This window comes from Anabas testudineus, chromosome 8 (assembly GCF_900324465.2).
Source record: "Anabas testudineus chromosome 8, fAnaTes1.2, whole genome shotgun sequence".
Taxonomy (NCBI): Eukaryota; Metazoa; Chordata; class Actinopteri; order Anabantiformes; family Anabantidae; genus Anabas; species Anabas testudineus.
The window spans coordinates 586209-602395 of NC_046617.1; the positions used below are offsets into that span (position 1 = coordinate 586209).

The following is a 16187-nucleotide window of genomic DNA, read 5'->3' on the forward strand; positions in this document are numbered from 1 at the left end:
AACATCTGCAAAAATGCATTTGCAGCAACTGACAATGAGTCTTTCATATCGCTGTGGAGGGATTTTGACCCACTCTTCTTTGAAGAATTGTTAAAATTCAGTTACATGGTTTTTTGCGTTGTTATTTAGTTGTTGAGTTGCTCTCACCACAACCAGATACACACAAAGTAACACCAATACAGAAAACTCAATATATATATACACAATATGTAAGATGGATGAAAATAGATTAGTAGATAAAGTCCAGGGTGGACTGACAACAGATATTAGACAAGAAATTGTCAGAAGAATTGTAAAGACTAGTGGCCACAGGTAGAAGGGATCTCTTGTGATGTTCTGTGGAGCACTCAATGTTGATCAGTCTCTGGCTGTGTGGGTGGGATGGATTGTCCTCTTACCTACAGCATATAGAGGGTCCAGCGCCACCCCCAGAATGGAGCCAGCTCGCCTGATCAGTTTGTTTACCCTCTTAACGTCTGCCATCTACATGTTGCTGTTCCACCAGACTACAGAATACAAGATGACACTGGAACCACAGACTCATAAAATATCCACAGCATGTTGAAGGACCTGAGTTTCCTCAGAAAATACATCCAGCTCTGAGCCTTTTGTACAGTGCTGATGAGTTCTCAGTACAGTCCAGTTTATTATTCAAGTACACTCTCAGGTATTTGTACTCAGATACGACCTCCACCTCCTCCCCCTGTATAGAGAGAGGGATGACTGGACTCCCAGATTTCCTGAAGTCCATCACCAGCTCCTTTGTTTTACTGATTTTGAGTTGAAGATGGTTGAGCATACACCAGCCTACACCAATCAACAAAACTGTCCACCACTCCCTGGTACTCTGTTACATCTGAATAAATCCTACAACTGCAGAGTAATCAGAGAACTGAGTTGTACCTGCAGGATAATATTACAATCCTATTAAAGAGGCCATATTTGAAGCTGAACTTAACTAGTTTTGGATAATTTAAAATTCCAAAAACTATTTTTCTTATAAAAGGCCTTTGTGCAATAACTCCTTTGACCCTTTGAAACAGTTTGTTTTAGCTCCTGTGCCCCGTTCTTCCATTCTTTAAGGCTAAATAAACAAAAAATAATTATCATTGACAATGTCAGCATTTGAAATCCAACAATACTTGTTTGAGCTGGAATATGAAAGTGGACAAGACCACCTGTCTCCCACATATGTCCATGTCCACATATGTTTAAGAACTTTGGCATTGCTAAATATGTAAACCCATCATGAAAACAATAAATATGCATCTAAAAATAGGAAAGAGCATAATATGGCCTATCTATGGCTTCTAACTGATGGGCCAGGGCTCCCAGTCAAAAAAAGAGAATAAAGGACTGTGATTAAAACTAATTTAATCATAACTAAATAAGTAATTTGGCTTTACTTCCTTATGCTTTCCCCACTTTTACATCTTCATTTTTTTATTCTTTCAACACCAGCGATTCAGCCTCGTTGCTGCCTGTATGTGTGCTGTTGTGTGCCCCATGCCCTAATTTTGACAACGTGTATATGACCCTAATGTTGACGACCCCTCTTTCTTTCAGACTTTCTTTACATCAGTGTCTACTCACACTGGTGCAAAGCTTATAATAGAAGGGGACTTTAATTTGGTGTATAACCTGAACCTGCTCCGACTAAGCACAGAAAGGAATAACAGGAAATGGCAGTTGGTAGAAACCTTAAAACAGTACATGAATGATTTTAGTCTTTGTGACACTTGATGATCTTACCCCACCCTACAGGGAATACACAATCTTTGCACCAGTGAATCACTTAAGCTCATGTCCAGCTTACTTTTTAGTAAACAATTTGGATTTACCAGATGGTTCAGACAAGTTTCAGTGTTACTTATCCTCACCTTGTGTTCATTTGGAGACAGCAAAGGCAAAAATTCTCAGGTGTCTAGGGCAACTTATCTGGAAGTTGAGTCATGGCAACTGAACTTCCTTCTTGTTAGACTGAAACGTTTCACTACTCATCCAAGTAGCTTCATCAGTTTAAAGATAGTTGGTTAGAGACCACAAGTTTGGTTTCACTCCATCCCTCGCCAGAGTACTTGTTAGGTGAAACAATGGAAGGAATGAATGAAGGAGTGAATTGGGCCTGATCTTTCTGGGGATAGATGAAAGGTGAGCATGACAAATGGTAAATGGTCTGCACTTATATAGCACTTTTCTACCTAGCTGGTACTCAAAGCGCTTTACACTGCTTCTCATTCACCCATTCACACACAAGCACACACACATAGCAGAGCTGCTATGCAGCTGACCTGACTCACCGGGGGCAACTAGGGGTTCAGTATCTTGCCCAAGGACACTTTGGCATGTGACGTGGCAGCCGGGAATCAAACTACCAATCCTGTGATTGGCAGTCAACTGCTCTACCTATTGAGCCACAGCCACAGACAAGAAGAAGCTACTTGAATGGGAACATTTCAACCTCCAGACAAAGGCAGGTATGTGAGGCAGAATCATTTAATATCCAACACACAAGAAAAAAAAAAGTTATGTTATATGAATCAGAATAAGAACAATAAATCAAATCACTTGAGATTTCCTATGCTGAGAAAGAAATAATGCTTTCAAATAATTTTATCAAAACATATATACATCACAAATATACCCACCTACCATTGAATCTTTCCTAAATAATTTTGGAATTACCAAAACTAGACAAAATAAACAAATTGTCACTCTGGACCTATTACTATCCTTGGCTGAACTTCATAAACCCCTACAGCAGATGCCAAATAAAAAAGACCTGTGGCCGGATGGTTTCCAAGCTGACATCTATAAGGGATTCTGGACCATACTTGCACCCACTTTTTACAAAATGATAGCCCAAGTTAAACCAGGTATAATACCCCCAAACATGAATTCCACAGTCATAAGCCTGCGGCAAAAACCAGGAAAAGATCCTACACTTCCATAAAGTTACCGATCAATTTCACTAATAAATGTAGACCTGAAAGTAACCTGCAAAGCACTCACCTGAAGACTTGAAAATTACTCCCCATATGGTAAATGGTCTGCACTCATATAGCGCTTTTCTACCTAGCTGGTACTCAAAGCGCTTTACACTGCGTCTCATTTACCCATTCACACAGCGATGGCAGAGCTGCTATGCAGCTGACCTGGCTCACCGGGGGCAAAATGGGGTTCAGTATCTTGACACTTTGGCATATGACATGGCAGCCGGGAATTGAACCACCAATCCTGTGACTGGCAGACAACTGCTCTATCTATCGAGCCACACCCAACCCGTCATATAATCCATTCTGATCAAGCAGCATTCATTAGACAGTCAACGATTTAATTGATTATGCTACAAATGCAGCAACTGCTGCGTTTTCAACAACAGAAACTGTCCAAATGTATCCTATCAGGATTCTTGGCAGAATCTTGAACCCCCCACAATAATGTGGTGACAGCGAAGCTGCCTTGTTAACGCCACCTATTTGATTAGCAGTGATTAACATTAGGATACTGCTGATTGTGTAACAATCTGAATTTCTGTTATATCAAAAATCATCAGTGTATTATACCAGAGATAGACATTCTGACTCTTTCTCAGTGATCTGCATTGTAAACATTAAGGGTGCATAAATGCAGTTCACAATCTGTGTGTATGAGGTGTGACTGTGTTTGTTTGTGCTTTAATTCAATTAAATTTCAATTCAGTTTTATTTGTATAGCAACAATTCACAACAGAGAAAAAGAGAGTTGTTTTTGCAGAGGACCACCTCTCCAACAACAACCCTCGGCAGGTGTAGCAGGGACAACAACAGCTGACCAACTTCAAGGGACAGACCAGCACAGCTGCACACTCCAGCGCCGCACTGGTGAAAGAGCTGAACACGTTCTTCTCGCGCTTCAAGACTACACCACTGCAGTCTGCAATCCCGCTACCTCTACCTCAATCTGTTCTCAGCTCCAAAGCACTGACTGTGCAGACACAGGATGTGGTACACATGTTCAGCAGAGTGAACCCTAGGAAAGTGGCTGGGCCCGACTGTGTTCCTGGGTCTTCACGAAAATTTTCAAACTGTCTCTGGCACAGGCTTCCATCCTTGCCTGTCTGAAGTCATCCACCATTATTCCCATAACAGCCTGCCTCACTGACTACCGTCCAGCCCACACCAGCAACGCCATAGTGAAGCGGACGCTACTACTGTGGTAGGGCTGATCTCTGGGGATGACGAGTCTGCCTACAGAGATGAAGACCTGAAACTGTCTGTGTGATGTCAGGCTAACAGCCTCATCCTGAACACCACTAAGACCAAGGAGATCATCCTGGACTTCAGGAAGCACAAACCAGACCCACCTCCACATTACATCAATGGTGACTGCGTGGAGAGGGTCCACAGCTTCACCCTCCTGGGCACCACCATCTCGGCGGACCTCACTTGGTCTATTAACACCAAGACTGTCATCAAGAAGGCACAGCAGCACCTGTACTTCCTGAAAGGGCTCAGGAAGAACAATGTAGGTCAGGAGCTGCTGGTAACCTTCTACCGCTCAACCATCAAGAGCGTCCTGTCCTACTGCATCACAGTGTGGTTTTCCCACTGTACTGAAGCAGAGCGGCAGAGGCTCCAGAGGGTGGTAAAGACAGCGCGGAGGATCATCGGCTGCCCCTCTCCCCTCCTGAAGGACATTTACCTGTCACGCTGCCTCAGCAGAGTGGCTAGTATCACCAATGACTGCACCCACCCTGCTTTCCCCCTGTTTGACCTGCTGCCTTCTGGCAGGAGGTACCTGTCCATCAGAACCAGAACAAACAGACTCAGGAACAGCTTCTTTCCACAAGCAATCATCATAATGAACACACACATACACTAACCACACCTCACTCTGACTTGACATACAAACACCTCTACATACTGCACTAAGCAGCTGGACCTCTCATTCTACACTTAATGGACAAGTTCTGCGTGTAATAACTGCGATGTGCAATATGGCAATGTGCAATACAGCTCTACCTCCATTCCATACACATTAGTTATATTAATGTACTGTTTTTTCACACTTTTTTCTACTTACTTGCACCTTTATTATATTTTTATAATTACTTTATTTTTATTTGACTACTTGAACATACTACCACTCCAAGGCTGCTACAAATTCATTGTATTCTTGGACAGTGACAATAAAGGCTTCTGATTCAGAATTCATCTCAAGGCATTTTACAGTGTAAGGTTTAAGACCTTACAGAGAATAATTATACGAAAAATAATATAGAAAACCCAACAACCCCAATTTGAGCAAGCTTTAGGCAACAGTGGAGAGGAAAAACTCCCTTTAGAGGAAGAAACCTCCAGCAGAACCAGGCTCATAGTGGGCGGCCATCTGCCTCGACCGGTTGGGGTGAGTGGAAAGAGGAGGGAAAAAAGAACAGCAGGCAACAAAAACAACAACAACAAGCAGCAAGAACACTGGGCAGGTCAACTGGATTCTGGAGATATACAGCTCCAAGCTGAGGATACCTGCATAAAAGTACAGAGAGAGGGAGACAGAGAGGAGGAAACACAACTACAGGAGAGAGATGACACAAAGTTAATGACATGCAATGGTGGCATTTGAATGCATATAGGAGAAAGGAGAGAGGAGAGGAGCTCAGTGTATCAAAGTTCCCCCAGCAGACTATCCTATATCAGCAGAACTAAGAGATAATTCAGAGTCAAAAGATCCAGCTCTAACTTTTTTTCTATTCTAAGTCAAGTCTTAAATGTGGAGAGGGTGTCTGCCTCCCGAACCTGAACTGGGCTGAACTGGGAGCTGGTTCCACAGGAGGGCTGCTTGATAGCTAAAGGCTCTGCCTCCCATTCTACATTTGGAAACTCTAGGAACCACAAGTAAACCTGCAGCCTGAGAACGGAGAGTTCTGCTTGGAAAATATGGAACGATAAGGTCTATAAGATAAGATGGAGCCTGATTATTAAGGGATTTATAAGTGAGGAGAAGAATTTTAAATTCAATTCTGGATTTTACAGGGAGCCAATGGAGAGAAGCTAACGTAGGAAAAATATGATCTATCTTGCTAATTCCAGTCAAAACTCTGGCTGCAGCATTTTGGATTAACTGGAGGCTTTTTAATGAGTTATTGGGACATCCCATTAATAAGGAATTACAATAGTCCAGTCTGGAAGTAACAAATGCATGGACTAAAGTAATTTTAACAATGTTTCTTTGGTGGAAAAAGGCAGTTCTAGAGATTTCTTTGATGTATGAAGTAAAGGAGATATCCTGGTCAAAAATAACTCTGAGATTTTTCACAGTGTTACTTGAGGTCAATACTAAGTCATCTCTAGGGTAAGAATGTGATTAGACATAGTGTCTCTGAGATTTTTAGGCCCAAACAAAATAACCTCTGTCTTTTCTGGATTTAAGAGAAGGAAATTGGAGGACATCCAGGCCTTCGTGTCTTTTAAGCAGCTTGAAGTTTGACTCATTGATTAGTTTCTTCTGGTTCTCATTTGTTATTGTGTACCGTCCACCTTTCCCTTGCTCTTTTTTTTAACTGAATTCTCAGAGTTTATATCTGACTTAGTTTTTAGTGCAGATAAAGTCATTATAGTGGGTGACTTTAATATCCATGTAGATGTTGATGATAACTGCCTCAACACTGCATTTAATTCACTATGAGACTCCATTGGTTTTACCCAAAATGTAAATAAACCCACTCACTGTTTTAATCACACCCTTGATCTTATTCTGACATATGGTGTGGGAGTTGATCAGTTAATAGTTTTTCTCCAAAACCCTCTTTTATCTGACCATTTCTTAATAACATTTGAATTTACACTACCAATCTTTAATAAAGCTACTGATAAGATTCACTACAGTAGTTTATGTTAAAATGTTGTTGAAAAATTTAAGGAACTGATTCCATCTTTTATTTCAGAGCCATGTACCAACACAGAGGAAGGCAGTTATTTCAACGTTAATCCAGCACAAGTGGACTATCTTGTTAATAGTATTGGTGCTTCACTTGGAACAATACTTGATACTGTTGCATTTACATTTTTAAGTAGCATTTTTAAGTTCCTTGCCTTCTCAGGGAGTTTTTCTTTGCCACTGTTGCCCTCGCCTTGCTCATCAGGGACTATCTGATTCATACACTTTCACTGTTCATATAAACTTCCATAGTTTCTTTGGTTGTGGAAAGCTGCTTTGTGACAATGACAATTATTAAAAGCGCTATACAAATAAAATTTAATTGAATTGAATAGATGGGCTTGATCTGGAGGTCAACCTCTTACCGCCCTCTGCATTGCAAAGAATACAATCCTCATGAATTGGAAAATTAAGAAATTAAGCATCATTCAATACAGCACTTTGTTATTGCTTTAGAAACATCCTCACAACGGGGGCTGTGCCTGCCTTGGTGGTTGGGCCACCTCAGGGTACTGTGGGGCCTGCAATGTGGGCGTAGTACTCTCCTGGTTGCGGTGGTCGTAGAAATTATGTCAGCTTAACGGCTGTCCCCACCCACTGCCCCACCTGGTACTGAATGCTCCTCAGTTTTAACCACATCATTAACACTTATTCAACCATGGATTTGGGGGATGCCTCTCAGGGCGGCTGGTGGTTGGATTCTACTTCATTGTTGGCTATGTGGGCGTAGATCCTGCCTATGACAAACAGGCTTCTGGTTGGTGACTTGGCCTTGAGTTTAAGTTTGAGTTTATATGGAATTTCTTGTTATTGTTGTATGGATTTTATATTTAAATGTTTTTGTTAATATTATTGGTATAATTTTTAATGTTAGTAATGGTTGTTATTGTTATGATGATTGTGTATAGATTTTTTTTTATTGAATTTTTTTTTGGACTTTGACTAACTAGGTATTTTTTGGTTTCTCTTTGTCCCCTCTATTCACCTGAACCATATTAAAAATAAACACTGGTCACCAATCAAGAATAGTATACTACACTGTATATTACACTTGAATATAAGCACATACTCCACTCAAAAAATCTAAATTGTCCAGCACAACAAAGCATCCAGTACTCCATGTTGCATGCTAAAAAAATGTTTTATTGATACATACAGTATTTAGACATTAGTTTAACTGTACAGTATATGAAATTTGGATTTGATCTTATCTGCTTGGAATATGATAATGTCTTGTTTGTTACTTAGAATATAATGTTAAATTCATCTGCAAACCAAAAAATCTAGTTGTTAGTTTTGTGTTTTTTTGTGTGGTTACATTATACAAAATTAATCTTGTCAGTTTACAATACAAAGTCAGTGTAATGTCCGATTGAGCCCCAGCAATTGGCTGGGGCAGCAGTCGCGGCCTTCTACAAGGTCTGCACACCGGAAAATGCTGAAGGAGGCTGTACTCAGATGCTGTTTAGGGCTCCCGAGCTCTGGGTCAGGACTTTAATGTCCTTTTTGGCTTTCTAAAGTCATGTGGCTATTCTGTCTTTATTCCTGTCCCTATTCCCATTTTAGGCAAAGGAACATGGATTTATTGACAACTTTAATCTCTTCTGGGATCGACCCTCACTCTTCAGGAATGACAGATTGCATCCCAGCCATCTGGGCAGCCGCATGCTTGCTGCTAATATGAAGTATGCCATTCAGTGTACTCCTCATGACTGATGGTCCATCCACTTAACACCTGGAGATCCTTTCCCGCTACCTTTCCCTGAGGGATGGCTGTGGCTCAGGAGGTAGAGCAATCATCTATCAATCATGGGTTTGGTGGTTCAATTCGCGGCTCCTTCTGTCACATGCCAAAGTGTCCTTGGGTAAGTTTCCTCAGCTCCATTGATAGTCCAATAAGTGTCAATAATATTCCAGCAACAGATAGCAATGAGGCTACAGAGCAGTACAAAGAAATGTTTTTAATCTTGTTAAGCCTCTGACCGGCCCCAGTATAAATAATATTCTCGCTATAACAAGATTTGCTCTCCTAAATGTCACATCCCTCTCTAACAAGGCATCTCTCCTAAATCCTCTCACAGAATTTGGATTCTTTACTTAAATGAAACCTGGCTGAGAATAGGTGAGTGTGTCCAGTTGCAAGACCTCTGCACCTCTTGTTGACGGTGAAGTGACTGGCTGCTCTACAGCCCAGGGAGCCCTCATGTCTGTGTTTCCTTCTAGCTCACCTTTTTAGTTAAGCTGTCATAGTTAGTCCTGCGGGAGTTCCTGCTTGCACTCTGCACTAAATATACATTCAACTCATACATTATGTGACTGTGATCATACCTAACTGTTATCTCTCCTCTTCTCTCTTTCTTTCCCTCTCCCTCTCTCTCTTTCCCTCTTCCTGTCTCTCTGTCGAGCTATACGTCATTCCAGCTTCTGACCTCTGGACCCGTCTCTCTCGTCCTGGTTCCCTACTTCTGGTTGGAGATCTGGTCGCTTGGATGCCTCGTGTGGTCTCAGTGGGATACGTCTGGTGACTGGGGTTGGCTCCACGCTACCATGACGAGGGCTTCGGCTGACGTCGACAGCTGTATTTCTGAGGTCTTGACTCAACGGCAGTGGCTCGATAGTCCAGGACTGGAATTCCCTACAAGTCTACCAGAGCCTCCAATACCTAACCGGACTCCATAGTAACTCAAAGACATGAACTGTTATACTGAACTGCCTGCTGCCTAACACATAGTATGTGATCACCCATGTGAGGATGGGTTCTCTGTTGAGTGTGCTTCCTCTCAAGGTTTCTTGAGAGAGTTTCTTAAGTTTTTTGCCACCATCGCCCTCGGCTTGCTCATCAGGGACATTCTGATTATTATGATTCATACACATTCACTGTTCATGTAAACTTCCATAATTTATTTTCTTGTGTAAAGCTGCTTTGTGACAATCACAATTGTAAAAGGCGCTATACAAATTGAATTGAATTGAATTGAATTGAATTGAATTGAATTGAATTGAATTGAATTGAATTGAATTGAATTGAATTGCCCCCCCAAATTTGATTTATTTTAACTCCCCTAGACTAAGTTTGGTCAGGGTGGTGGTGTTGCTGTAGTCTTTAAAAATCAATTTAAATGCTCACTTCTTCTTAAACAGGTTCACAGCTTTAAAGCTCTGTTGTTTCTTATCCACTGCTCTCTTCCTGTATGTTGTACTGTCATCTACCACCCACCAAAAGTAAACAGTAACTTTTTACCAGAATTCTTTATCTATTTTGCTGACATTGCTGTTTGGTATGATAAGGTAATTATTGCTTTAACTTTAACTTTCATACAGATAGTGATATAAATATAACAGCAAATGATTTTATCAGTCTAACTGAATCTTTTAACCCTGGTTCAACACGTTAAAGTCCCCACTCATAACTAGGGCCACACTGTTGATTTGATATTCACTTTAGGATTACCTCTAAACTCCATTGAGTTAAAGGATTCCATCTCAGATCATGTGTTTTATTTGATACTTGTCTCCATCCAACCACTGTACCTCAAAATATCATCATTAAACGCCGCCAGACAACAGCAAAGTTCACTAGTACATTTTCTGTGTTAAAGCAATGTATGTCTTACGCATATCACATATTGATAATATCATCCGCCTTTTCGATAATATCTGTGCCTCTGCTCTAGAAGCAGCTGCTCCCTTAGATATTGCCAATGTGTCCGGTAAAGCCACCAACAAACAACCTTGAATAGATGTCAGTATTTGTAGCTGTAAAGCTCAGTGTAGGAAAGCAGATGGAAGCAAACTGAACTTCAAGTGCATTCCTAAGCTATTAAAGACTACTCCACTACAATACAATTGTAAAGAATGCCAGAGCTAAATACTTCTTAGACCTGATCATCTCCACAATCACGTGGTGAAGTTTTGTTTCAGGCTGAGTTTCAGAAGTTCTTAACCTATTATAATGATAAAATAGAAACAATCAGAGCTTCTATTTTCTCAAAACCTCACCCATCAACGTTTCTCACCCTTCTAAAGAAAGCACTTTAAGCTGGTTTCCTCCCATGTCCTTCTCTGAGTTATTACAAACTGTCTCAGGTATGAAAACATCTTCTAGTCCAGTTCATGTCATTCCAGCTCAGTTCTTAATCTCTATTATTGATTTGCTTGCTCCATCTCTTCTGAATATTTTCAATACTTCTCTGTCCACTGGATATGTCCCAGATTATCTTAAAATTGCATGTGTCCAAGCTCTTTTGAAAAAACCTGGATTAGATCGTTTTCTCCTTGAAAGCTACAGACCAATCTCCATATCTCTCTCATAGCTAAGATTTTAGAAAAGTACATGTTTAAACATTTATTCCTAGCTGCAGATAACTATTAAATTTCTGATGAATTTTTGCATTACAGCACAGAGATTATGTTGAATTGTGTCTCTCTGTACATGCTCCCTCTTGGACATATTATTCGTAAACATAGTGTTTCTTTCCATTGCTACACTGATGACACTCAGCTGCACTATCCTTTTAAGGTCTCAGGCCTGAGACACACATGTAAGAGTTCCTTACATGAGTGTATATATGAGATAACAAAACAGAAACAGTTGTTATCAGTCCACAACATGTAGTTAAATACATTTTGCCCTGTATGGAAAAAGTCATGGCGTTTGGTTCAATAGTAAATTAGACTTTAATGTCACAAAGCCTGTTCAGACATGTTTTTAATCACCTAAAAAGGATCTCCAAAATACATTCAATTCAATCATTTCATGATTCAAAAGTGATCCAGATTGGCTCCAGATTGTTCATAACTCTCCTGCAAGACTGTTAACTAGAAAAAGAAAATATGAACATATTACTCCTGTCTTAGCTTCCTTGAACTGGCTTCCAGTATGTTTTAGTATAGATTTTCATTTTTAGAGATTTTAGAAATTTTATTAATTAACTTTTAAAGGCCTGCATAGCCTTTCCCCCAGCTATATAGCCCAGCTGTTAAAGCCTTATGAATGCCACGTAGCCCGAGAGCCTCTAGTAGAAATCTTCTATATGATCCTGATGTTAGAATGAAAACTAGAGGTGACAGAGCTTTTGCAGTTAGAGCCCCCAAAACTTGACTTACCTGAGGAAATAAGATCAACTGACTCAGTAGCATATTTTAAATCTCTCCTTAAAACATATCTCTACCGGCAAGCCTTTCCTGATCTCCTTTAAACAGGGACAACTCCTTATTTAGGACAACTTCCTATTAACTTTTCCTTTTGGAACTGGTTTTCCAAAGGACTGATGTAGTAGTTGTTTGTTTATTGTTTATTGTTTTCCGCACTCCAACCAGTCAAGGCAGACGGCTGACTAACTTGAGCCTGGTTCTGCTGGAGGTTTCTTCCTCTAAAGGCAGTTTTGCCTAGTGCTTGCTCAAGTTGGATCTGTTGGGTTGTCTGTGCTTTTTGTTTCTTACATGAAGCACTTTGTAACACGTTAGTGCTCTATAAACAAATTAGTGGTAGCAGTAGTAGTCGTAGTAGTAGTATTGTGGTAGTACATCAAAGGTCTATAGTAGAGTGCTAACAATAGCTACAGTATATTGTTATTTTCCTCCAGCATTTTTTGTATTGTGCATTGTGGCTTTAGAGGTGTCATGTTAATTTTACTTACTGTCTCTCTTTTTTGCTTTTACTGAGTTTCACACAGTCTCAATCTCTCCTCCTTACTGAGAAACCAAACAGCCTTGTCTCTGGAGCTCTCAGTGTCGGTCACTCTCTTCATCTGTCTATGTGTGTCTCCAGGGACACAGCACGCCAGCGGCTGTTGTCACAGCTGATGTGTTTTGGACATGAAGCATGAGGGAAAAGTGTGTCATGCTATGTGTGTGCTTCTGTGTTCTTTCTGTATACTTGTATTTGTTACATACAGTGTTACGTGTTTTATTTCTGTACCAGTGCAGCAGTGCTGAATTTGTGTCACAAGTGCTAAGTACAGTCTTCTGTATCATCACCTCCTCTTCAAGGCCAGCTGACATCATATCAACACATTCAATGCTGTTCACATATTTTCTCTTTCTTTTTCCTTTACGTTTTATCTAATTCAGTCAGTTAAAGTTGCACTGCATTTCAATCAGTTCTATCACATTGCTGCCTCCCCTTACCTTTACTACAGGCCAGTAGTGAGGCTGCCCCAGCAGCTTAACGACAGCAGGAATCCCATAGTGCAGTCGCACAGCATTCTGGGCCAGCTCTGCGTCCTGGTGCCGGGAGGTGAGGTGGCGCAAAGCGCAGACTGCTGGCTCAGCAACATCCTCCTTCTCCCCAGCACGAAGCACAGCATGAATCAGTGCCTCCACACCACCATACTGAGTCACCAGAGTCTGAGGGATAACAGGTAGAAAAGAACAGAATTGAATTCCTCAACTGAAATGCTAATGAGCAGTGAAGCTTAATGTGTTGCAGAAAAACCTCAAACACAGAAATTCATTTTTCAATATGGCTTGAACAAGCATACTGTTCACTGACCTATGACATGTGACTGAGACCAAGCTTTCTGACCCTGGGCAGCAGTAGCTTTGTGGCTTGTCAATATGCTATTTATGTCAATAAATGGAGTGGAGTTCGTCATCTTCCATTAAGTCCACTTTGGCTCAAATTGTGACTGACACTATGTACCTTGACCTTGGGGTTCACCTCTAATCTCTTTGGAAGTTGTTCTGGGCTCTTTGGTTACCATTTGTATAGCTGTCCATGTCCAGGGAGGTTGGCTACAGTGCTGTTGACCTTAAACATCTGAATAATATGTGCAACTAGCCTTTACCTTTAACATGTTTGTCTCATTTATTTCTAATCTCCTGGAACAACTCTCTCCTTTGTCGTCGATTTTTTGTGTGGTACACATCATGATACCAAACTGCACAGTGACCACTTTTCACCCTTTAAATAGGCAGACTGACTGATTACAAGTTTAGTGCATTATGATCACCTGAAAAGATGTTTTTTGGTGAAAGAAAAGCAGACCAGATATAGTATTTTAGTATGAATTCCAATACTATAAATGCTGTTATGCTGAGGTCAGCTGGAGTCAGACCTAGAGGCTCGGTGGTTTTTATGGATTTCAGGATGTTCTGAAAGGTCAGTAAACAGCTTTGTGTAATTGTTAGTATAGCATGCAGCTAACACCAAAAATGGTTAGCGTTACCTATTTTTGTTGATAACACTACAGTAACAAAGTAGTAAATAGTTACTGTTAGCTCAGGTCTAAGTTGGTTTTATAACCAACTTTAGTTACATTTAACCAACTTAGACCTGATGTCTGTAAATAGCATTTGCACAGACGAACAAACATTTTGACAGAATAGGACATTTAGTAAATAAGTTTATGTAACTAACCGTATTATAGGACATAATACCATCTGCCTATCTGTACATGTCTGTTTTAGTTTCATATGCTTGATACTGCTCTTGGCTCACATTTTTCAACAAAATTGTGCAAGGGTGTCTACAGAATATAACCTCAAATATATGTTTTTAAGCATAGCAGCAGGACCACTCTCCCTGATCTGGACTAGTTACTGACTATGGGCATTTACAACTAAGAAGAACACATAAGCAAATGAGGTTTGCCTTTATTATATTTAGTCATAATAATAATGTATACTTTATTGATCCCCTTGGGGAAATTCGTTTTGGATAGCTGCCAGACTGAGTCGGCGCTACTACAGGGTTTCAGTGTCTTTTCCAAGTACCCAGGAGGAACTGGGAATCGAGCCACTCACCCTCGGATTGGTAGATGACTGCTCTACCACCTGAGCTACTGCCACCCCAAATTTGCTTTTATCCAAAGCGACTTACAAGTGAGGAACAAGGCAACCAAACAAAATCTAAGACAAGGAGAAAAAACATCAAAGCAAAGTGCTATCAAAAAAGTGTTTCTGTTTCAAGAGATGTGAGTACAAAAAGCAGAAAAATGTTTTTTTTGTTGTTTTTTTTTTTAAGTGCAAAAGAAGATGTGGAATAGTTCTGTTTTCAGCAGTTTTTTTAAAGATTGCAAGTGAGGTGGCTAAGCGTGCAGAGTTAGGCAGCTCATTCTACCATGGTGGTATCACTGAGCTGAAGAGTTTTCCTTGGTTTCGACTGTGTGGTGCTGGTACCACCAGACGTCGTTCACCGGTTGAGCACAGTGGACGGGAGGGGATGTAGACCTGAACGATTGAACTAAGATAAGATGGAGCTGTGGAGTTGCAGTGCATTGCAGTAGTCAAGACGAGATAAGATCAACGCCTGTACAATGAGTTGAGTCCAGTACTCCATCAGGTAGGGTCTGATCTTTCTGATATTGTGGAGAGCATATCTACACGGCCTAGAGACTGTGGCGATGTGCTCCATGAAGGTCAGCTGATCATCAATGATGACCCTCAGGTTTCTGGCCATCTTAGCTGGGACAATCACCACAGATCCAGTGTTACTGCTGATGTTGTGTTGAGTTGAAGGTCTGGCAGGGAAGAATAGGACTTCAGTCTTTGGAATATTAAGTTGAAGGTGTCTTTTTCTCATCCAGGCAGAGATGTCAGAGAGACAGGCAGAGATGCGAGACGAGACAGTAGAGTCATCCGGCGGAAAGGACAGGAAGAGCTGTGTGTCGTCCGCATATCAGTGATAAGAAAAGCCATGAGAATGCATGATAGAGCCTAGAGAACAAGTATATATAGAAATAAGAAGAGGACCGAGGACTGAGCCCTGCCCTAACCAGTGGAGAGGTTATGAGGGTTGGAAACAAGCCCCTGCCAGGATACCTTGAAGGTTTGTTCGGAAAAGTAAGACCAAAGCCAGGCTAGAGCTGTTCTAGAGATGCCCAAGTCTGAGAGTGCAGTCATAAGAATCTGATGGTTCACAGTGTCAAAGGCTGCAGATAGATCTAATAGAATAAGGACAGAAGAGTTACCTGCAGCTTTTGCCACCCGTAGGGATTCCACAACAGTCAGAAGGGCTGTTTCTGTGGAGTGACCACTCTTGAAGCCAGACTGATTGACATCAAGGAGGTTGTTCCAGGCCTTATCATATCACCATTAATTTGCATGCCTTTATGAAAACATTATTTGCATGCCTTTATTAAAACATGACAAAAGATAACATAACACATATGAGCCATCAGAAATTTTACAGTTATTTGAAGTTTTTATTAACATCACCAGCAGTTGCACTTTAAAGTGTTACCATTTTGTGTCCCAACGTAATAACACAGACTGGGATTTTTCATACTTGGTCCTCACGGACCCCCTGCCCTGTCCACAGCTCATTA

General features: G+C 40.9%; 1 protein-coding gene across 1 annotated transcript in view; it reads right to left on the reverse strand.

Moving 5' to 3' along the window:
* jupb (junction plakoglobin b) overlaps nt 1-16187 on the reverse strand; it is a 58331-nt gene that overhangs the window by 17866 nt on the left and 24278 nt on the right. The window contains exon 9 of the mRNA XM_026372544.1: nt 13048-13266. Coding sequence (XP_026228329.1) covers nt 13048-13266 — 219 coding nt within the window. The remainder of the gene's footprint in view (nt 1-13047; nt 13267-16187) is intronic.